The 25,360-nt window shown below is 38.1% G+C and overlaps 1 protein-coding gene across 4 annotated transcripts in view; it reads right to left on the minus strand.

Annotated features, from left to right (window-relative positions):
- Positions 1–25,360, minus strand: part of CCDC191 (coiled-coil domain containing 191) — a 90,256-nt gene that overhangs the window by 25,462 nt on the left and 39,434 nt on the right. For 3 of the 4 annotated variants that reach the window (XM_045502093.1, XM_045502091.1, XM_045502094.1), the window contains 5 exons: positions 17,970–18,237; positions 10,532–10,989; positions 9,651–9,763; positions 7,458–7,540; positions 6,613–6,714 (listed from right to left, as the gene is read on the minus strand). In XM_045502093.1, coding sequence (XP_045358049.1) covers positions 6,613–6,714; positions 7,458–7,540; positions 9,651–9,763; positions 10,532–10,989; positions 17,970–18,237 — 1,024 coding nt within the window. The remainder of the gene's footprint in view (positions 1–6,612; positions 6,715–7,457; positions 7,541–9,650; positions 9,764–10,531; positions 10,990–17,969; positions 18,238–25,360) is intronic. The other variant, XM_045502092.1, reaches the window with a different exon arrangement.

Raw genomic sequence — 25,360 nt, forward strand, 5'->3', positions numbered from 1 at the left:
GACGGAAGCTTAATGGTTTACTGTAAAGGTATTAGGATTTCTTGTATTTCTCTTTTTAATAAAAATGAGCTATAATAAAAGTGAGAGAAAAAACTACCTTAAAAAGGTGAGTGGTAGCAACTGATACCCGTTACGAGAGTCACAAGAACAAAAGCAAAGACTTTACAGTAGTTGTCATCTATGTAGTGTAAATATAAAAATATTGAATTTAAGCTTCTTTTTCTACCCTCCCCCCCCCCCCAATTTCACTTGAGGAAAAGTGTGCTGAATTAGCTGATTCTGACAAGCTGCTTCATTGCTGAGTCTTATGCAAGAAAAAAAAAAAAAAAAATGAGAGAAGCAAGTGGAACATTTCTAATATGGAAGGGAGATTTGTCCTGATCTTCCATTCCAAACTACCAGTTTCAGTACAAATTCCTCACGATGAAATGTCCACATTCTCTAAATCACTAACATAAAATTATCTTTATAATCTTTATTCCAGACACTTGAGATATTGAACTGAATGGTCAGAAATAAAAATCATTTATAGGAATTTTCTTAAAGAGTAACAAGGAGCAGCTGAGGGTTATGTGAGGAGGAAAACAGAAAAGTAGCCATTTTCACATCCACTGAAATGTCCCTGTAGCATTGAGATGGCAGTTGCAACTTACAGACAGTAATTCAACACAGACAGTAAGCCTTTGGAGAAATCCTCAGTCTCACCAACCCTGTTCACACACACACACCTAAGTTATGGTGTAAATATTTTCCTAGAATTACAACTCTATGGCTGATGTAGGTTCAAAAGAAAACCCATTTTTGGATGGAGCAGGGAAAATGAGTCTTTATTACTTTTTCTTTTCAAATTTTTGTTTAAATTCTAATTAGTTAACATACAGTGCAATACTGGCTTCAGGAGTAGAATTCAGTGATTCGTCACTTACATACGACTCCCAGTGGTCATCAATAACAAGTGCCCTCCTAATACCCATCACCCATGTAGCCCATCCCCTACCCACCTCCCTCCACCAACCCTCAGTTTGTTCTCTATTCTTAAGAGTCTCTTATGGTTTGTTTCTCCCTTTTTTCCTCCTCCCATATGTTCATCTATTTTGTTTCTTAAATTCCACAAGAGTGAAATCATACAGTATTTGTCTTTCTTTGACTTATTTCGCTTAGCATAATACACCCTAGTTCCTTCCACATCGTTGCAAATTAAAATAGCCTTCTTTGAAGTTTACTTTTCCATGAAAAAAATAGAAAGAAAAACATTTAATAGAAAGCTGCTTGAGCCAAAATTCGGTTTCCACAGCAAATTATTTAAATATATATTTTACCTCTTGATTAAGGATTCCTCAAGAGTTCACTGTATTTCATTAATATTACCATATTTTCCATTTCCTGTATATAAAACAAAGGATTACATGAAATGATGGTGTCTGCTTTGAGATGGCACTTATATTGGGGTTTCATATAGCATAGTTCACTCAGGCTAAGAAGGGATACAAAATTAGGGCATCTTTCTGATTTAAATTATTCAAGTGATGTGCAAAAAATAAGACTAATCTGAACATGTATATGTGCATGTGTACATTTCTCCACCACTACTACTTTGAAAGACCAGGAATTACAGCAAGAATTAAGAAGACTACAGGGCAGTCAACACCATTCCCAAACTCTCTGCCTTCTGTCCACTATAAGCCACCCTTTCATTGTGTTCTGGCACATATTCTGGAACATTTATATACTCCTATAATTTATACCCTTTGCTCTCTGGTATCATGAATTTCTCCCTCACTACTGGATCATTCCCATCGCTATGCAACTATGTACATGTAACTCCCATCTTTAGAAAATAAAATAAGGCAGAAAAAACAATCACCAGCCATGACAGAATCTTCTTTGATCCCATGTGACCCCTATTATACTCATAGTCATGAATGAGCTCCATCTTGCCAAATCAAAGAGTCTGTCCTTTTAATTGAACTCAGCACTATTTAGTACAGTTAACTACCATCAACCCCTTTCCAGAAATGGTTTTTCTCTCAGCTTTTTTGACAAAAATTTCTTCTGGTTCTCTTTCTACCTCATTAGCTTCTCATCCTCAGTAATTATTTATACACTCTAGGACTTGGTCTTGGACCCTTATATTTCTTCTCCATCCAATCTCCCAAGCTGATTTCATCCATTCCCAGAGCATTAATAACACTGACATGTTTTTGACTTTCACGTTCCTTACTACAATCTTCATATCCAGGCTTATATATTCAGCTATTTGATACATTCAGTTGGATGTGTAATAGGTATCTCACATTTAACATGCCCCTACTGGACCTTGCAGAAGCCTCCTTAGCATCTTACAGCTCAAATATCACCTCCTCAGAGAAGCCTTTCCATCTTGCTTCCCTCATTCCCCCATTTTACCTCTCCCTCCCTACTTCTTTGTTACCTTGTTTACTTCCTATTCTCCCCAGGTAGCATATAATCTTCGCAAGGGCAGAAGTGTTGTCTGTCTTCTCCATTGCTCTATTCTAATACCTAGAATGATGCCTAGCACATAGTAGAGGCTCTATAGATACTTGTTTAGTGAACAAATATGCTTGTTACACAATTATGGAAGACTTCAAATCTTGTCTGGTCTTCTCTGATAAATTTATCTTTTCAACCAAAAACTTCATCAACTGTCTATTAATCAAAAACATATTTATATATCCATAAAAGTTACTGCCTGATAAATATTACTAGAAAGTAAGCTTTTCAGAAAAATGGACAATGGGATGTTAAAGTTTAGATTTTTTTCTTTTTTATAATTTTTTAAAAGTGTGTATTTTTGAGAGACAGAGAGAGAGAGAGAGCGCGCATGCATGAGCGGCGAAGGGGCAGAGAGGGAGACAGGGAGACACAGAATCCAAAGCAGTCTCCAGGCTCTGAGCTGTCAGCACAGAGCCCAATGTGGGGCTAGAACTCATGAGCTGTGAGATCATGTCCTGAGCTGAAGTTGGATGCTTAACTGACTGAGCCACTCAGGCACCCCTAGATTTTTATTTTCAAAAGGTCACTGAATGAGACCCACAAGTGGCCATCATACTGCTACATCTGACAAGCTACCCTGTCAGGGACACAGAAACACTAAGCCACCATCACTTGGATCATCAATGAATGACCATGCTGTCCCAGGTCATACTTCCTGCCATAGCTACAGTGGCCTTCCCTGAAGAATGCAGAATTTTAGCACCAGCTAAAATGTAGGTAACAAGGTAGGCCCTTTCAGGAAGGGCAGTCATGTCTTAACCCTGAACCATTTCTTTCTGAATATACAGGACAAATTTGTCATAGGCTTATCCCTAAGGAATTGTTTTAGTTCCTTTATCCTGAAACATGTCAAAGGACTTATCTTGTATTTCTTATCCAAAGAAATACATGAGACTGCCCCAGAAACCTTCTCTACCATATCAACAGTAGGGTTGCTCATCTATGTAATTAGAAAATATGGTACCTCATACTGTAAACAAATAATAAGAAAAAAAAAAAAAAAAAACCCAACTAGAAGAAGAGAAGCAGGCTCCCATCAAATACATCCAGGATGTGACTGATTCAGAGAAGTCATAGCAGGCACTAGTTCAGAAATGTCATTATCTTTTTGTCCAGAGGAATAATGCTGCCATGGCCTTGGTGGTTGCTTACTAGGAATGGCTGTATCAAGTACACAAGGAGGTAAAGAATTGCCTGTGCAGAATATGATGCATCAGAAGGAAAAAGACCTCATGATAAACTGGGTAGAGAAATACACTGTGGAGAGCATGACTGCCCAGAAGCAAAGGAGACAACTGCCAAATGTATTTTAGATCTGAAGCTGCTTGCAAAGAAAGCTCAAACAGAGTTTGAACATGCATCTATCTTTATTGAAACAGCTATAGTAGATTTACTAAATGGAAACTAGTCTATATGACAAATCTCTTGGTCTACCATTTTGGACTAATGTTATATTTTATCTGCAGGTCATAGTGATAGGGAGGTTCCCACCTTTTTGCAGGCTTTTGCTCTAGGAACTCCACCAGGCTGTCACAGAGAGAATCGAGGGAATCCAGATAAAGTTCCTACCATGGTTCTGGCTCGGGGAGAGTAACAGCAGTCACTGTAAAATCTGCCCAAACCATTCTCCCTTGGGAAACAAAGCCTTCATCTGCAAGTGGCCCTACTTCAGTGTACTAGTGGACTTCTACTGCAGCTGGGGGGAAGAGAGCTCTGCCCAGACTTGCCCCCCATATCTCACCTAAGTGGAGGGGGAACCTCACACAGGCAAAGGCTTTAAGGTTACAGACTGAGCTAGCGGATACCGAAAGGGAAGAGTAAACAATGAGAATGCTATATTTGTATGGACATAAGATTTTTCATATTGAAGAAAGTCAAGTATCTACTAAAGTGCCCAAAGTGATGGTGTTAGGAAGTGGGGCCTTTGGGTGCTTAGGTCATGAGGGTGGAGCCCTCAGAATGGGATGTGCTGTCATAAAACAGACCCCACAGAGCTCCCTAGCTCTTTCCACTACGTGAAGACACAGCAAAAAAGTTAGAAAAACTGGAAAAATCGGTGAAATCTGAATAATGTCTGGTGTTAATAGTAATGTAATAATGTTGGTTTCTTCGCTTTGACAAACGTACCATGGTAATATAAGATGGTAACATTAAAGGAGAAACTGAAACTGAGTGAGGGTTGTAGGAAATCTCCCTGTACTACCTTTGCAACTTTTTTGTAAGCCTAAATTATCCAAAAGAAAAAGTTTATTTTTTAAAAATGATGGGTATTAAGGAGGGTACTTGTGATGAGCACTCGGTGTTGTATGGTAAGTGATGAGTCACTAAATTCTACACTTGAAACAAATATGTTAACATTTTAGTAGTAATGCTCTATGTTAACTAACTTAATTTAAAAACTTAAAAAAATGACCTTCAGCATATAATATAGGTTTTGAAGAATTGTGAATGACAAGTGAAAATACTGATAGACTCTGAAATGCAAAAAAGGAGCTTAAAAGCTACATGCACCGCCCCTTCCCCCACCCCCAGGTTATCAATCTATTAAGAGAGACATGCTTAGAGAAAAAGAAGTAAATATACTAAGGTATTAAATAGTTACCTCTTAGTGCTGAGCTCATAGATTTAAAAAAAGTTTTTTTTCGGTATTCTCAAATGTTCTGCAATGAACAGTAATATAAGATGTATTGACTTTGTATCATTGTGTTTAAGTATTTTTAATTTTACATCACGGTATTTAAGTTATGGGAGAGCAACGAGAAGAGTAAACATCACTCAACAACTTTACTTCCTCTTCTGGGGAAGGAGTTAGTATGCTTTCACTTGTACGCAGGATAGTTGTATCAAGTTAAGCAGAATTACGATCTTGTTGTTGTCTTTATTTGGAGATCAAGTGTGAGTTAAGAAGATATGTATGGATGCCAAGTTGATAAGGGGTAGACTTGTTAATTTTATGTGTTAACTTGAATGTGCCACAGGATGCCTACATGAAACATTTAGGGGTGTGTCTGTGAATGTGTTTTGGGATGAGATTAGCATTTGAATCCATGGACTTTGTAGACTGTCCTCCCAAATGTCCAAATGGCATTGTCCAAGGAACAATTTGCCTCTTTTTTCTTTCTGGCTGCCTGCTTGAGATGGGACATTGGTCTTGTCCTGCTCCTAATGTGGAATCTATACCATCAATTATCCTGGTTTCAGGCCTTCAGACTCAGACTGGAATTACATTGCTGGCTTTTCTGGGTCTACAGTTTGCAGAGGGCAGACTGTGGGACTTCTCAATCTCTATAATCATGTGAGCCAATTCCTCATAATAAATCTCTTCCTTATACATATATCTTATTGCTTCCATTTCTCTGTAGAATCATGACTAATACAATTTCCAATTTGAATCTCTTTTCTACAAAAAGGTCTATAATATCCCCCAAATCTTAATAGGTCTTGCCTTGTATGACTCTCTTGATCTCCTTTGGACTTTGAGGCACAAGACAGCATATGCTGGACTACATTGTCTGACAGGTGTGCAATTTTAGGCCTTATCTTTCCAACCAGAATTTAATAATCTTGAAAGTAAGAGTTTCAGCTCTTATTTCTTCTGTATTTTCCTCCATTTGTTCACTTATTTGTTCATTCATCTATTCACTCATTCAACATACTTGCTGAGTTCCTACTATATGCCTACTATACTGCTAACCAAAACAACCGTGAGCAGCACCAGACTGCTCCCTTTATTCTCAAGGAGATTTCAGTTTAGTTGGGGATGCTGAAATCAATAAGACAACCACAAAACATATGCTTAATTACAAGCCCTGGTAATGCTTTGAAGGAAATACATTTCAGAGTCCATTAAGGGGAACTTAACCTTGGGTGGAGAAGAGAGTGTACAAGGCAAGAAAGGCTAATCTGGAAGAAGTTCTGTTTAAGCTGAAGAATGAGCAGGTTTTCACTAACTAAGGTAGAAAAAAAGGGTAGAGGTGTGCAAAGAGTGTTCTGGTTGGAAGTTCTGGGATGGAGAAGGTGCACAGGGCCACAGTAATGCACACAATAGGCTTTAAGAGACAGGTGCTATGTATGGCTGACCAAACATTTGCTACAAACCATTTTCTGCAGTCTCTTCTCTTCTTGTTTTTTCTTAAGGTGAGCTTCCTTTTCTTCTGCTTCCCTCTTCTGACGGTCCTCCTCTTGGGCCTTTAACTGGGCCTAATCAACATTAGAGTCAGTAAACAATGAGAATGCTATATTTGTATGGACCTAAGATTTTTCATATTGAAGAAAGTCAAGTATCTACCAAAGTGCCCGCTCTGTCCCTGCAAGAAGCCTATACTTCATGATAAAAGTAGCAAACCCAACAAATAGGTGATCACTTGTGTAACTTAAAAGTATCTCCAAAATAATTATCTTCTACTTGGGAAGGTGATACTAAGCAAGAAAAGGACATTACTTTTTCAGTAAAAAATAATTACTTTTTAGTTATTTTCACCTGTGAAACACTAAGTCCAAACTCTATAAAGTGTCGGAAAAATTTCTTTCATTTCACACTCAAAACTCCCCCAAACTGTTGGAACTATTTATTTTTTCTTACTAGGTACAAAATTTACTTTTGACAGTCTAGGTCATAACTCTGTATGACAGGAACTACTCACCTTTGCAGCTTACCAGATCAGACATCTAAATCTAAATGTGCAGATCTTCCCAATTGCTGGCTCTCATCAACTTTTATAACATTTCCTTCCTGCTACACTAATGGTGTTTCTGTTTTTTACCTTTGTTTTCCTAAAATTTTCACAGAGTTCAGGCCAGTGGGTAAAAAGCCATTTCTAAAGTTGGCCTAGCTCTCTTGTCTCAAAACACTTAAACAAGCTAGGCCTCATTTTTTTTTTTTTTTTTTAAATAAAGACCTATACGAATCTTTTTTCTTGCCTGGGGTTTCATTCTTGATTTACCAATTTCTCCTCTTCTTGTTTTTTCTTCCTCTCTGCCAAGATCCGCCTACGTTCAGCTCGCTGAACTGCTCTCTCTTCCATGGCTAGAAAATAGTAACAGAGCTCCGATATAAAAAATATAAGGAACATTGCAAAAGAAATGTCTCCACATTTTATAGCAAAATTTAGTGTTACTGTTAGGGTTTTCTTGCCGGTTGAGTGTTTACAATCTCAGAAACATTTATTTATTTGTTGGTAAATATATAAATAAAAAGTTCATATAAAATAGAAGTTGTAGTTGCTATTTATACATATATGAGTATATATGTGTTACTTACATACCCCGTACAAGTTAAAGACCTAAAATCCTATCCTCAGCAGTGATGAACAATTTGCAAATTGTTTTTTTGTTTACTTTTCTATTAGAATAAACGTTTAGTGATTTAAATAAGATAATGTGCCTTGATGATACTTTTCTTAATGAAACCCAGAAACCAGAATTCTTTTTTAAGTAGGTTTCACACCCAGCATGGAGCCCAACGCGGGGCTTGAACTCATGACCCTGAGATCAAGAGTCGGGCGCTTAACCGACTGAGCTACCCAGGTGCCCCCAGAAACCAGAATTTTAATTTGATCATTTCTTTAACGAATGTAGAAAACTTTAAATACATCTGACACAGACTTTGACAGTACAATCAGTCTTCAAATCCCATTGGGTCTGCTATTTTTCCCTAAGTCATTATACTACATACATACATGTAAGTATGTCTGTAGGTGAAACAACAACAACAAACGAAGTTTGGGGTCACGATGAATATATTAAAATCTAGTTTTAAGGCAAGAATAGATATCCAGATGGGCAGAAAATGGAATTGTACTAGGCATTTAGAGAACTGGCATCTGAGTGAATTCAAGTGTCAGACTCCTGTGCTTGACAGTCTATTAAATATCGATCCAAAAGAAGCAAATGTGCAAGATGGTCTGATAATATGACTCTGTCATCAGTTGAGCTTTTACAGGAAGATGGGCACGGGTGGGAGGAGTATCATGTTCTGCCCACCTAAGTCAGCCAAGTTACTTTTGGTTCCTTGTGCCGTGATAGGAAAAATTTAAGTCCAACTTTCAAGAATTAATAAACAAAAAACTCACCAGGCTATTTCTTACAGATATTAAGTGTCTGCTTTCCTAGAAAAAGAATAGTGGGAAAGCTGCAGATGGCGGCAGTGAGGCTGTCTTCAAGGAGGCAGAAATAGACTAGAGGATTAAAGCAAGAGCCCTGAGGAGCAGAGTCTCTGGTAATAAGCGCTTTCCCCATGTTTTCTAGAGCGAATCATTAAAGACTACTTGAAAAGGAGCCTGCAGTTCTAAAATATGATAACCCCTTGATCCAAACAATTTTTTAAAAACAAGCACACTGAACTAGGCATTTCCTGACCATCCTCAGGGGTAGACAAAGATGGCATAGACTGCTGTCCTGGCAAAGAGTCAATGCAAAGCCTGCTACTTTCTTCATGAAAAGGAAGGACTTCAGGCACAGTGTGCCTTCAGGTGACGTCACTTCTTATTAGGGCAACTATCTTGCCATAGGTGAAAAATCCGATTTACAAACCACAATATAACTGAACTGCTAATGTGCCTACCTCTATATACAAACATATACAGTGCATGACTGAGTATTCAGTAAAAACAATTAGCAGATTCACTAGGTGGAGAATGCTTTTCTTCTCATAGCATTATTTGGTTTAAATAATGATTACCACATGCATCAAAATGTTATTATCACCATCAAGGTACAACTCATTATAAGATGATGTAGTAACTTGATGTGGATTGCTGTAAATGGATCAATATTTTAAGGTTAACAAAGTATAATGTCAGGTGATCTTTATCAGTGTTTGTTGTTAGCAGTTACTCAGAGTTTTCTCATTAGTGTAACTGTCCCATTTTTTTCCCACAGTCCAAATTTCATATTACAGAAAGATGATGCATCTTTCAGTTTGTTTTTGTTCTTTTTGTATTGGTTGGGAAGGCCAAAAAGTTTGGCAGAAGGGGCAGGAAAAAAGCCGTGAAACTCTCTGGTGCACTGGTCTCTTCACATCTTTGACCAGGTTCTGCCAAGTCTCAAAACCCAGGAGTTGCTGGGATTCAGTGCCAGCATATCCTATTTCAGGAAGGAAGATAACCCCCACCAGACCACCACCAAGACCGCCCTGCCTTTCAGTATGGGGTGGGGTGCCATCAGCTGCCTTGGGTTCCTTCTGGCTCCAGAGAGAGAATTTTGGGAGTCACTTCTACTACCATCAGTTCCAGGGGAAGCAACAGGTGAGCTGGGGGTTAAAAAAAAAAAAGGAAAGCATTCAGACCAATAACCAGCATTGTTCAAAACTCTTGAGCCTGAGGAACTAAAAGCATTTCACAAATTTTCATTAATCTTTACTCTCTAAGATAACTGCATATTATACCCACTCGATAAATTGGTGTGAGGAGGCATGGGAAGGTTGAGTGACTGTCCTCAGTCTGCAAGGTGAGTCAGGTGCTCAGACTCCCATCCCAGGGCTTCAAATCAATAGGTATCTATCACCCACTTCTTATCCTACCATTTATCACATGTATTGAGTATGTCACAAGCATGTCTGAAACCACTTCTGAGAAATCTGGATTCTTATTTCAGGCTCAAAGATGTTTACTTTTATCCAAACCAACTACACATTTAACCTAGGTATTTAGCCAGTCCAGGGGATGCTCCATTTGCACCTGATATTGTCCAACCTGGCTTCTCAGGACTAAACATAATCAGAAACCCAGAAATCAAGTTAGAGTAAGCAAGGAAGCATTATTCTCTTTTACTGGTATAGCAACAGGGCTCCTCAGACAATGATAGCCACAACACAAATGCTAACTATATAACTCATAGGTCGCTAGTGGCCTCAAATATCTATGAGAAAGGGGCTTCTTTCTTTTGAGAGTACACAATAAAAGAAAGGGAGAGATCATAGAGTCTGGAAGCTGGGCAAAGAAGTTCAGGGGCCTCTCAAACACTAGGTGAAAAAACCCAAATCATGAGTCCAAAGAGTGTTCTGATATAATGGACATACTTTGGAAGCACCTGGCAGGTTCTTTTAGGTTCTTTTCCTCTGGGGTTTGACAGCTGGCAGCTCTGTGCATCTGTGACTGCTGCAGCCCTCTCTGCTGCCCACCGAGCCTCTGCTAACCGCTGGCTTTCCTTTAGCTCTAGAATTGTTTTCTGCTGTTCCTGAAGTTTCTTCTTTTGCTTTTCAATCAATTGTTGCTGGAAGACATGGCGGTTATGGAAATGACCCATGCACATGGATTCTGCTTTCTGGCTGGTGGTTCTGATGATCTTGTTGCTGCCAGGCTGTTGGGACAGCTCAACATCCTGGGTCTCGTGCTGCTTATTGTCATATGTGTTCAAAGGGACATGCTGGAAGGGAAAATGCAAGCTGCTCTTTGTTGGTCTTCCTAGGTGGGGGCTGGGCATGCAATCACTGCTCCCTGAGGGAGGCTTTTCCCACAAAGGCGGCCCACCAGTCACCTGAGAAAGAAGGAGCATGTTACGGTTCAGCTATTTAAAGGACTATGTTGAAGAGATCCAACCTCATCTAGTCAGCCTTGTTTGGTTCAATGGCACAACTGCCCTGTGCTCTTGGCCTGGCTATCAGAGGCTACCAGCCGTCGATCTGTGAGCTGTTCTTAGAATGTGCACTGCTGCTCACCATGGAAACTGGGTGGGCGAGCGGCTACAGTTGTACAAACCACTGCCGTGGGCCAGGACATTTACAATAAGAAAACTGTGCTCTTAGAAATTTCTAATTTGGATAGTTCATTTGTCAATTAGGCAGGATTATTCCAGATATATATTACAGGAATTTTAATCTGCATGAATTAACTCTGAATTTTGTGGCAAAGGATATACTCTCCGTCAAGAATATTTGAAAACTGGGGCACCTGGGTAGCTCAGTCGGTTGAGCATCCGACTTTGGCTCAGGTCATGATCTCGTGGTTCATGAGTCTGAGCCCGCGTGGGGCTCTGTGCTGACAGCTCGGAGCCTGGAGCCTGCTTCGGATTCTGTGTCTCCCTGTCTCTGTCTCTCCCCCACTTGTGCTCTCTCTCTAAAAAAATAAAGAAATAAACTTTCAGAAAAAAATTAAATAAAAAAGAATGTTTGAAAACTAGCAAATACCTTTACAAATGAATAATAGCTCTGTTCTCTCAATGCCCCTCTTGCCACAAATAAATTAATCACAGGATATGTATGTATGTTATTTATTCACCTATTCATTCATTCATTTTCAGAATCAAAGCCTGGATTAAAGTTTATAGTCTCCAGCTATTCCCAGACTATCTGTGGGAAATATTTGCAAGCCCATGACCACTGGGCAAATATCTGCATTATATAATACTATTATCAATAATACAATATTTTAGCATATGAGTTAAAGCTTTATCATATAACAGACCTCATTCAACAGACTGAGATATCATACTTATTATTCATTCGTATAAGTTCTAGATAGAGGGGGAGGAAACAGAATTCTTAATCAGAAAAACTAATCCTGACCAAAATAACACATAGTTAAAATGTCTCTTCTAGGTTCTGTGTCCTAAGGTCTGACCAGTTTTTGATTCTGCCATCTGCAATGATACAGGGAGAAAAATACTATGAACTATCTTATATCTTAGAAGCTTTTAGCTAGAGGGTACCATACTAAATATTTTTCACGATGATGGAAATATTTCCTATAGACTCAGCTAAAGTGAAAAATATGGTATATGGAAACTCTGACATGTTAAAGACTAAAAAATAACCTTCTATTTCAGAAATGTCAATGGATATTTATTTGTGAGAACATGTGCTTAAGTAATTTAGCATCAAGCAGGGTATACGTTTTAGGCCCTTTTAAACTTTGTGATAATGGTGCATTATTAACCCAGCAAGACTGTAAAAGCCTTGGGTACAGCAAAATTTCATTTGGATCACAGTAACTTTTCAAGGTAAAAATAAAAGAATGAAAGAAAGCTTAATGGTACTTGCTGTATTTGGTGAAACAGGACTGAACAGGCTGGTGTAGTTAGAGAAAATCATCTATAAGCTGATAATTTTGAAAAATTTCAAGGTATAATGTATGCATCTGTGGTACATTAGTCCCTTTCATTGTGTCATTAGTGAGCATCTTACTAAAGATTTTATATTTTATTTGTGTTATATTCTACACTGTGGAAAAAGTTAGGGTTTATCTAATAACCTACAGAGTATTATATCCTTTTATTTCCACTTGCTTTATTTTTTATAATATTCTTTTAAGAATATCTTTTTCAGAATTGATTTCAGAGATTTAAAGGCTTTTATTTCTTTTTATATCTTACATATAGTAAGAAAATTAGACATAGTAACTTTTCTGTTTTATGAAAATAAAAAATACTTTGTTGTCTTTTCTAAATTTAAAGATAACAACAGTGTCACTTTGTAAAGTAAAAGGTTCCACACAGCTATTTCTTAAGATAGAGGACTCTCTTGGGTCTCAATGGAAGTAAAATTATCTAGCTGACATAAAGGTTGATAAATTGCCTAGGGGAAGGGACCAAAATGTTACATAAGTCCCAATAAACATCCTCATGATAGCCCTTTGCTAAGAGACTAGGTTTAAATTAAAACCAGCCTACTTACTGGCAGAAATCAGGGTAAAAAGCAAGACTGGGGCCCCTTTAGTGCCCAGTTTATTTTACATGTCTGAGTTAAGTGCTCAACAGTGTTATGTGAAAGATTGGAGGGGTTTGGGGTGAAGGTGAGGTGGTAGGGGACCTTCCCCAAAGGGCTTTTCAAATATGACAAGTATAATGAAAGAAAAAAATCTATAAAAACTTAACTCTGTATAGTACCAAACACCAAAACTTACCCAAAAGGACAAAAAAATTAAACAATTTTGCAAAATACGTCATAATAAAAGCATCAATAGTCTAATATAAAGAGCTCTACAAATAAGAAAAATATATATAATCAAGCAAAAAAAAGTGTAAAGACATGAAGAGACAAGTCACTAAATATCTATATATATAAAGTCATTACAAAAAATATTTAACCCCAAAAAACAAGAGTCCAGGGCCAGATGGCTTTCCAGGGGAATTCTACCAAACATTTAAGGAAGAGTTAATACCTATTCTCTTGAAGCTGTTCCAAAAAATAGAAATGGAAGGAAAACTTCCAAACCCTTTCTATGAAGCCAGCATTACCTTGATTCCAAACCAGACAGAGACCACACTAAAAAGGAGAACTATGGACCAGTTTCCCTGATGAACATGGATGCAAAACTCCTCAACAAGATATTAGCCAACCAGATCCAACAATACATTAAGAAAATCATTCACCATGACCAAGCGGGATTTATACCTGGGATGCAGGGCTGGTTCAATATCCGCAAAAACAATTAACGTGATTCATCACATCAATAAAAAAAGGACAAGAACCATATGATCCTCTCAATAGATGCAGAGAAAACATTTGACAAAATACAGCATCCTTTCTTAATAAAAAACCTCAAGAAAGTAGGGATAGAAGGAGCATACCTCGAGATCATAAAAGCCATATACGAAAGACCCAATGCTAATATCATCCTCAGTGGGGGAAAGCTCTCAGTTTTTAGGTTTCAGCTCTAAGGTCAGGAACAAGACAGGGATGTCCACTCTCACCACTGTTATTCAACATAGTATTGGAAGTCTTAGCCTCAGCAATCAGACAACATAAAGAAATAAAAGGCATCCAAATCAGCCAGGAGGAGGTCAAACTTTCACTCTTCGCAGATGACATGATACTCTATATGGAAAACCCAAAAGATTCCATCAAAAAACTGCTAGAACTGATTCATGAATTCAGCAAAGTTGCAGGATATAAAATCAGTGCCCAGAAAACGGTTGCATTCCTATTCACCAATAATGAAGCAACAGAAAGAGAAATCAAGGAATTGATCCCATTTCCAACTGCACCAAAAACCATAAAATACCTAGGAATAAATCTAACCAAAGAGGTGAAAAATTGATACACTTAAAAATATAGAAAGGTTATGAAAGAAACTGAAGAAGACACAAAAAATGGAAAAACATTCTATGTTCCTACATAGGAAGAACAAATATTGTTAAAATGTCTACTAACCAAAGCAATCTACATATTCAATGCAATTCCTATCAAAATAACACCAGCATTCTTCACAGAGCTAGAACAAACAATCCCAAAATTTGTATGGAACCAGAAAAGACCCCGAATAGCCAAAGCAATCTTGAAAAAGAAAACCAAAGCAGGAAGCATCACAATCCCAGACTTCAAGCTGTATTACAAAGCTGTAATCATCAAGACAGTATGATACTGACACAAAAACAGACACTCAGATCAATGGAACAGAATAGAGACAACCCAGAAATGGGCCCACAAACATATGGCCAACTAATCTTTGACAAAGCAGGAAAGAATATCCAGCGGAATAAAGACAGTCTCTTCAGCAAGTGGTGCTGGGAAAACTGGACAGCGACAGGCAGAAGAATGAACCTGGACCACTTTCTAACACCATACACAAAAATAAACTCAAAATGGATGAAAGACCTCAATGTAAGACAGGAAGTCATCAAAATCCTCAAGGAGAAAGCAGGCAAAAACCTCTTTGACTTTGGCTGCAGCAACTTCTTACTCAACACGTCTCCAGAGGCAAGGGAAACAAAAGCAAAAATGAACTATTGGGACCTCATCAACATAAAAAGCTTCTGCACAGTGAAACAAACAATCAGCAAAACTAAAAGGCAACTGATGGAAAGGGAGAAGATATTTGCAAATGACCTATCAGATAAAGGGTTAGTATCCAAAATCTATAAAGAACTTACCAAACTCAACACCCAAAAAACAAATAATCCAGTGAAGAAATGGGCAAAAGACATGAATAGACACTTCTCCAAAGAAGACATCCAGATGGCCAACCGACACAGGAAAAAATGCTCAACATCACTCATCATCAGGGAAATACAAATCAAAACCACAATGAAATACCACTTCACACCTGTCCAAACAACTCAGGCAACAACAGATGTTGGTGAGGATGCGGAAAAAGAGCTCTTTTGCACTGCTCTTGGGAATGCAAACTGGTGCAGCCACTCTGGAGAACAGTATGGAGGTTCCTCAAAAAATTAAAAATAGAACTACCCTATGACCCAGCAATTGCACTATTAGGTATTTATCTAAGGGATACAGGTATGCTGTTTTGAAGGGGCACATGCACCCCCATGTTTATAGCAGCACTATCAACATTAGCCAAAGTATGGAAAGAGCCCAAATATCCATCGATGGATGAATGGATGAAGCAGATGTGGTATATATATACAATGGAGTATTACCTGGCAGTCAAAAAGAATGAAATCTTGCCATTCACAACTACATGATGGAACTAGAGGGTATTATGCTAAGCAAAATTAGTCAGAGAAAGACAAATATAATATGACTTCACTTATATGAGGACTGTAAGACACAGGACAGATGAACACAAGGGAAGGGAAGCAAAAATAATATAAAAACAGGGAGGAGGACAAAACACAAGAGACTCTTTTTTTTTTTTTTTTTCAACGTTTATTTATTTTTGGGACAGAGAGAGACAGAGCATGAACGGGGGAGGGGCAGAGAGAGAGGGAGACACAGAATCGGAAACAGGCTCCAGGCTCTGAGCCATCAGCCCAGAGCCTGACGTGGGGCTCGAACTCACGGACCGCGAGATCGTGACCTGGCTGAAGTCGGACGCTTAACCGACTGCGCCACCCAGGCGCCCCACAAGAGACTCTTAAATATGGAAAACAAACAGAGGGTTACTGGAGGGGTTGTGGGAGGGGGGACGGGCTAAATGGGTAAGGGGCATTAAGGAATCTACTCCTGAAATCATTGTTGCACTATATGCTAATATGGATGTAAATAAAATAAAAAAAGAAAGCTCATTAAGAAAATATTTAACCTCACTAATAAAAAAATGCAAATGTTGAAGCAATAATAAGATAAAAATATTTTACCTATCAACTTAGCAAAAATGAAAAATGTGTTATTAGACAGGAAAGTAGGCATTTCTTTGGCACAACCTTTGTGGAAGGGCAATTTGGTAAGTCTTTAAATGGGCATTCTATTCTTAGGTATTTATCCTAAGTACAAAGCATTTAAGTAAAAATGGATGCGTGCAAAGATTTCGTTACAATGATGTTCACTGAAGCACTGAAGCACTGTTCGCAATAGCGTCAAACTGGAAACAACTTAAGTGTCCGGCAATAGAGAAAAAGGTAAACATATCCTAGCTTAGGGTTCACGATAGAGTATCCACAGCCATTACAAAATGATGGTACAGAATGGTAGTGCTTCACCAAGGGGTATTCATCAGGGTCATTTGTGAAACTTAAAAAAAAATACAGGCGCCCAACAACCAGAAATTCTGATTTAACAGGTCTCATCTGTGGTTTACTCTCAGTTGAGAACTACTGTTGCAGAAGTAGATTTAGTGGCATAGAAAATTCACATGTTATAGTATAAAATTATGAATTATTTTTTTAGAAAAACAGCATAGTGATATAGTTATTAAGAAGGAAAAAAATGGGGGCGCCTGGGTGGCACAGTCGGTTAAGCGTCCGACTTCAGCCAGGTCACGATCTCGCGGTCCGGGAGTTCGAGCCCCGCGTCAGGCTCTGGGCTGATGGCTCAGAGCCTGGAGCCTGTTTCCGATTCTGTGTCTCCCTCTCTCTCTGCCCCTCCCCCGTTCATGCTCTGTCTCTCTCTGTCCCAAAAATAAATAAACGTTGGAAAAAAAAAAAAAGAAAAAAAAAAAAAGAAGGAAAAAAATGGCCTTACTTTTTCTGTATTATGAAAAACTAGGTATCTTCAGTCACTTGAAGAAACGTTAAGTTATATAAATATTAAAGAGAAAAATTTACATATGCATGAATAGAGAAAAGACTATATGGCTGTATTTCAATATGTTACTGGTGGTTATCTCCAGATGATGGAATTATAGGCTACTTTTCTTTTTCCTCTCTCATTTTCTCCTATCAAATTACAATAATTAACATATGATTTTCTTATTAGACAAAAACTTTAAAATTCCATATATATATATATATATATATATATATATATATATATATATGTCGTAAGCTCAGTTAGAAAGGAAATGTCTGATGATCAAGTAAGAGGAATTCAAAAGGTATAAACAATCTTTATCTATTTGTGAAAGAGTCTTTCATTTATTGTAAATTCCCTCTCTATATTATGTCCCTACCGAGTCTCAACTATACCAAAGTTTATATGTGATATATAAAAACAAGATTCAGTTCAAGAAAATAAACACTGACTGAAAGGTAACCTTTGTGTACTATAAATAGCTCTCATCTTTTAGATAGCCCAGTCAAGGAAATCTGACAGTGGCTAATATATCCTAGGCTATACAAGTGCAGAGCTCAGATGCCAGTGTTTAATAAGTAGAAGGCCAAGCAAAGGAAAAACATTGTACCTCTCCATTTCTTACAGGTGCATCCACCATGGCTGCTGCTTCCTCAAGTAGACTGATGCCAGATGACCCATTTGCACTGAGTTTCCCTAGTGATGCTGCCATCAGCAGCTCATTCATTCTCTTCCTGGTTTCCTTCTTAGTTTGCGCCAGCTCTCTCTTTAGGATCTCTGCACGATGCCAATGCTGCCATTCTGTAAAGTGGTGTCGGAGAACTTGTTTCCGGTTATATTCAGTGGCCAGTTGTTGTTTTCTAAGCAACAAAGTTCTTCCGTTAAAAAGAAGAAGCCATTTATCGCTTGTTAGTTGATAATATAAATGAGACAAGTCTAAAGGAGTCCCAGAAATACTCCATCTTACCTCCAGCTTATCCTTTTATTTAAGCTAAAATGGAATCACTTTATCAAATTCCCTGGTGCAAAAGGTCTGCTAGTAGAGGGCATTAGTACCTTAAGACATTACCTCAGAAGAAGGAATTCTATCATGTCACAAAGACATACTACATTTTCTAAATTACCATAAAATAGTAAAAGGGAGCAAAGAGAACAGGCATATAAAGAACTACATTTATTTTTTTTAAGTTTACTTATTTTGAGAGAGACAGAGAGACCACATGTGCAAGTGAGTGGGAGAGGGGCAGAGAGAGAGAGGGAGAGAGAGAGGATCCCAAGCAGGCTCTGTGCTGTGAGCGTGAGCCTGACTTAGTGCTTGAACTCATGAACCGTTAGATCATGACCTCAACTGAAATCAGGAGTTGAACGCTTAACTGACTGGGCCGCCCAGGAGCCCCTAAATAACTACTTTTAAAAAGATGAATGCATGAGGGAGATTTCAGCCATGCTTGCAAATGAAGACAGGTCTGGGAGAAAGGGAATGGAACAAGATTTAACAAGTGAACTGTCAATAACAAATTAAGTATAAGACTTAACAAAAGTCAGTATGAAACCAGGAGGGTGGATCTTAGGAAAGAACTTGATCAGACACATGATCTCTAAAGAGAAGGATTCATTTACCAAATGCTTAAACTGAATGAATGAAACACTGCCTTGCTAAACACTAGACAAGTGTGAAAGATGTGTCAGAGATAAGGCACTTGCCCTCATGGAACTCATTCAGAGTCTAGTAATGAGTCTGGTTAATTCTCTTTGTAAGGAAGACCTTTTTTTGATTCCCAGATACTTCATGACATTAGGAGACATCACTGAGTGGAGTTGGGTAATGCTTGCTACACTCCCTTCCCAAAGGGGATCTCCATTAAGAGACATTTTTCTGACAGCCATTTGAGAATTCAAGCATGGAGGTCTCTGAGCACTGTAAGTGGATAATCACTGTCCCTGAATAAGTAAGCTATAGAGTTTGGAACTTATTATATTGCATCAGGGGTCAGTTTTGAGGTTTAAAATCTATTATCTAGACACCTACTTGATGTTATCTTGTAAAAGTGACTCGAATATGTTCTCTAGACTACAATTTGTATACCCATTTCTGTTGAACATCCATAATGCTTAACACTCCTCAAAGACTCTTTGGGGTTACATAAAAAAAAATCATAAAGTTCTTAAGTCACTGAGTCAGGAGAACATTTCTAGAGTTCTTAAATGTTTAAGTGACTTTTAAATCTTTTTTGACTGGCACCTACAGTAAGAAAAATGTTACACCGTGGCTCAACATACAAGTTTATAGGTATATGTGTATGTTTGAAACAAAAACATATCTAAATGAAACAAAAGTTTCACCAAACAATATTTACCCTTACTACCAGAGGTGCATTCTGACATTTCTGATGCATTCCATTTCTTTAAAAAACAGCTCATCTTGAGTCTGATTTCAGGTCCCATTAATGGGTTAAAACCCTTAGTTTGAAAAAGACTATTCTAGTATTATAGAATTTAACCTATGTCAGAGGCATTGGATGAAATAACCAATTAGTGAGAGTAGAGTCCACTGAAATAATGAAATTCAGGATAAACACTAACAACAACTCTGCCAATAGTGGATTTCATTGTATTTAATTGCTTCCTTCTACTGTATTAATGTAGGTACTCAATATTTGATTAACAGACTGATGTTTTTGTGATAAAAGTACAATATAGGTGGTAATATAAACATTTATACATGGAGTTTAATTTGATGGAAATAAATTATCTAGTATGAGACAGAATAACCTTGAAATAAAAATTTTAGAGGAAATAGGGATAATAAATCAGGTAGCAATGCAGGTAAGAAAAAGCTCCCAAAATACCAATGTTTAAATAGTGAAAGAAATAGAAAGCCTATAGCACTTTTCTTAAGTAAGTGAAAATCATAAATTTCCACTGGATAGAAGATGTATATTGCTCTGTCTGATTAATGTGAAATTCAATTTACATCAATCTGCTCAGGGTGGGGGGGAGTGTGAAATTTATCTGATGTGTTAATTTCATGTCTTTACAGCATAAACAGCAAAAAGTGATCTAGGATTCTGACTGTCATGGAAGAAGTTATTTGGACACTATAAAAAGGGAAAGAGAAAAATATTTCTGCAAGTATAACAAAAAGACTAACAGTAAGAAAATGGGTAAAAATTTCATGTTCACCATAGTGCTTACAAGCCACTCTATAATGACTATGTAGGGGATTTCAAAGTGTGTTTAAAATATCTACATTTGAGGGTTGTGATGGAAGAGTAGACATGAAGAAGGCAGGGATCCAGAGACAAGGCTGGTTTTACTCCCGTTCCTCTGCAGTTCACCTCAGCAGAGTGACAATAGTCCAAATAAGCTAATTTCTATACTTTTTAAAAGATTAACACTAAAAACATAAATATTTCTGAAAGTGAAAAATCACTTATGTCTTAAAACCTCAATCCAATGCAATACTTAGGTATGCTAACCAAAAGAAATGGTTTCAGACACAGTTCCCAATTAATCATAAAATGAAGGACAGAGTTCCCTTTGGAAAACATCCTGTCCCAATATGCTTCCAAGCTGAAATATGGGAATTTCTGGCACGAGTATATAAATTTAGCATCATACTTACATAACTGCATGCACAGAAAGGCTAAAGACCATATATAATGGAAAAACTCCATTTTCCTTCCCATGTAGGGAAAAATCCAGTTCTTCCCCACTGTTTGTCACCTGTGTGTCTTTTTGAGGATACCTCACTTCTGGCACTCTAGTCACCAAATGTGTGGAGGTTTTTACCCACACCAACAAGCAATTCTTGTACACCCAGCAGGGTATCCAAGAACTCAACTCAGTTCTGACACCTCTACCTGAAGACAGTATCAGATCCCACAGTTTAAGGGCTCGGTCCCATAAGTATCTTCCCCCATTCCTCCTACCACCTTCAGATGCCAGTCACAAGACCAGGTTATCTATCACCTGTGTTTCTGATCAATTGGCTATAGACTGTAAGTTCCAACCACCCCTTCCTTGGGTTTGATTAATTTGCTAGAGTAGCTCACAGAACTTGGAGAAACATTTATGTTTACCAGTTAATTAAAGGATATATGATGAAGGATACCAATGAACAGCCAGATGAAGAGATATATAGGGTGAGGTCTGGGAGGGTCCTAAGCACAAAAGCTTCTGTCCCCGTGTATTTGGGGTGTCAATGTGGATGTGTTCACCTGCCCGGAAGTTCCCTGAACCCTGTATTTTGGAGATTTTATGGAAGCTTCATGTCACTATGATTGATATTAAATCCATTTTAGCCTTTCTTCTTTTTCAAGAGAATGGGGGGGGGGGGATATAGAAGATAAACTTGTAGAGAATAATGAAGCAGTAAAAAAGAGGGAAACTAATGCAAAGGAGCACATTATAAGAATTAGAGAACTCAGTGACTTATTACAAAGGAATAACATCTGAATCATAGGAGTCCAAGGAGATGAAGAGACAGAAAAAGGGGTAGAAGGTTTTTATGTGAGCAAATTATAGTGGAAACCTTTCCTCATTTGTGGAAAGACACAGACATCAAAATCCAAGAAACACAGAGAACTCCCATTAGATTCAACAAAACTGACAATCAAGGCATATCATAGTCAAATTCACAAAATACTCAGGCAAGGAAAGAATCATGAAAGCAGCAAGGGAAAAAAGTCTTAACCTATAAAGGAAGACAGATCAGGTTCGCAGCAGACCTATCCATAGAATTGGCAGGCCAGAAAGGAGTGGCAGGATATATTCAATGTGCTGAATCAGAAAAATATGCGGCCAAGAATTTTTTATCTGGCAAGGCTGTCATTCAAAATAGAAGGAGAGATAAAGAGTTTCCCAGACAACAAAAACTAAAGGAGTTCATGACCACTTAACCAGCCCTGCAAGAAATTTTAAGGGGGACTCTGAGGGGAGAAAAAATGACACAAAACAAAAAAAGACCCAAAGCATCAAAGACTAGAAAGGACCAGAGAATACCACCAGAAACTCCAACTCTACAGACAACACAATAGCAATAAATTCCTATCTTTCAGTACTCACTCTAAATGTTAATGGAATAAATGCTCCAATCAAAAGGCATAGGGTATCAGAATGGAAAAGAAAATAAAATCCATCTATATGATATTTATAAGAAACCAATTTTAGACATAAAGACACCTTCAGATTGAAAGTAAGGGGATGGAGAACCATCTATCATGCTAATGGTCACCAAAAGAAAGCTCGAGTAGCCATACCTATATCAGACAATCTAGATTTTTTTTTTTTTTTAATTTTTTTTATTTTTGAGACAGAGAGAGACAGAGCATGAACGGGGGAGGGTCAGAGAGAGGGAGACACAGAATCGGAAACAGGGTCCAGGCTCTGGGCCATCAGCCCAGAGCCCGACGCGGGGCTCGAACTCACGGACCGCGAGATCGTGACCTGGCTGAAGTCGGACGCTTAACCGACTGCGCCACCCAGGCGCCCCCAATCTAGATTTTAAAATAAAGACCGTAACAAGAGATGAAGAAGGGCATTAAATCATAATTAAGGGGTACGTCCACCAAGACCTAACAATTATAAACATTTATGCCCTCAACATGGAAACATGCAAATATATAAATCAATTAATCATGAACATAAAGAAACTCATTGATAATAATACCATAATAGTAGGGGACTTCAACACCCCACTTACAGCAATGGACATATCATCTAAGCAGAAAATCAACAAAGAAACAACGGCTTTGAATGACACACTGGACCAGATGGATTTAACAGATATATTCAGAACATTTCATCCTAAAGCAGTGGAATATACATTCTTCTCCAGTGCACATGGAACATTCTCCAGAATAGATCACATACTGGGACACAAATCAGCCCTCAACAAGTACAAAAAGATCGAGATCATACCATGCATATTTTCAGACCACAACGCTATGAAACTTGTAATCAACCACAAGAAAAAAAATTGGAAAGACAAATTATTGGAGACTAAAGACCATCCTACTAAAGAATGAATGGGCTAACCAAGACAGTCTCTTCAGCAAACTGAAGGTGTTGGGAAAACTGGACAGTGCCATGTAGAAGAATGTAGAAGAATGAACCTAGACCACTTTCTTATACCAGACAAAGAAATAAACTCAAAATGGATGTAAGACCTAAATGTAAGACAGAAAGCCCTCAAAATCCTAGAGGAGAAAGCAGGCAAAAACCTCTTTGACCTCAGCCAGAACAACTTCTTACTCAATATATCTCCAGAGGCAAGAGAAACAAATGCAAAAATGAACTATTGGGACCACATCAAGATAAAAAGCTTCTGCACAGCGAAGGAAACAACTAGCAAAACTAAAAGGCAACCAACAGAAAGGGAGAAGATATTTGCAGTATCTTCTAATATCAGATTTAGTATCCAAAATCTACAAAGAACTTCTCAAACTCAACACCCAAAAAACAAATAATCCAGTGAAGAAATGGGCAAAAGACATGAATAGACATTTCTCCAAAGAAGACATCCAGATGGCCAACCGACACAGGAAAAAATGCTCAACATCACTCATCATCAGGGAAATACAAATCAAAACCGCAACGAGATACCACTCCACACCTGTCAGAATGGCTAACATTAACAACTCAGGCAACAACAAATGTTGGCAAGGACGAGGAGAAAGAGGATACCTTTTGCACTGCAGGTGGGAATGCGAACTGGTGCAGCCACTCTGGAGAACAGTATGGAGGTTCCTCAAAAAGTTAAAAATAGAACTATGCTATGACCCAGCAATTGTACTACTAGGTATTTATCCAAAGGATACAGGTATGCTGTTTTGAAGGGGACATGCATCCCAATGTTTACAGCAGTGCTATCGACAACAGCCAAAGTATGGAAAGAGCCCAAATGTCCATCAACGGATGAATGGATAAAGAAGATATGGTGTGTGTGTGTGTGTGTATACACACACACACATACACACACAAAATGGAATACTACTCAGCAATCGAAAAGAATGAAATCTTGCCATTCGCAACTACGTGGACGGAACTACAAGGTATTATGGTAAGTGAAATTAGTCAGAGAAAGACAAATATCACATGACTTCACTCATATGTGGAATTTGATACAAAACAGATGAACATAAGAGAAGGGAAGCAAAAATAATATAAAAACAGGGATGAGAACAAAAGATAAGAGTCTCTTAAATACAGAGAACAAACTGAGGGTTGTTGGAGGGGTTTGGGGTGGGAGGATGGGCTAAACAGGTGAGGAGCATTAAGGAGGACACATGTTGGGGTGAGCACTAGGTGTTATATGTAGGGGATGAATCACTGGATTCTACTCCTGAAATCATTCTTGCACTATATGCTAACTAACTTGGATGTAAATGAAAAATATAAAAAAATAAATTAATAATAAAAAATAAGAGAAAAATAAGACACAAAACAGAGAGGGAGGAAAACCATAAGAGACTCTGAAATACAGAGAACAAACTGAGGGTTGCTGGAGGGGAGGTGGGTGAGGGGATGGGCCAAATGAGTGATGGGCATTAAGGAAGGCACTTGTTGGGATGAGCGCTGGGTATTATATATACGTAATGAATCACTGGGTTCTACTCCTGAAACCAATACTATACTGTATGTTAACTAACTTGAATTTAAATAAATAAACTGTAAAAATAAAATAAAATAAAATTTAAGTTAAAAAAAGAAAATAAACTATTAGGGTTTAAATAAGAGTTTAAAAAGAACCATGCTGTTTCTTATTTTTTTTAACTTTTTAACATTTTTATTTATTTTTGAGAGAGAGAGAGAGAGAGAGACAGAGCATGAGCAGGGGAGGGGCAGAGAGCGAGGGAGAACCTGAAGCAGGCTCCAGGCTCTGAGCTGTCAGCACAGAGCCCGTCACAAAGCTCAGAGTCACAAACTGTTAAGATCATGACCTGAGCTGAAGTCGATGTTTAACCAACTGAGCCACCTAGGTGCCCCTGAACCATGCTG

The sequence above is a fragment of the Leopardus geoffroyi genome, chromosome C2, assembly GCF_018350155.1.
Source record: "Leopardus geoffroyi isolate Oge1 chromosome C2, O.geoffroyi_Oge1_pat1.0, whole genome shotgun sequence".
In the NCBI taxonomy this organism is placed as follows: Eukaryota; Metazoa; Chordata; class Mammalia; order Carnivora; family Felidae; genus Leopardus; species Leopardus geoffroyi.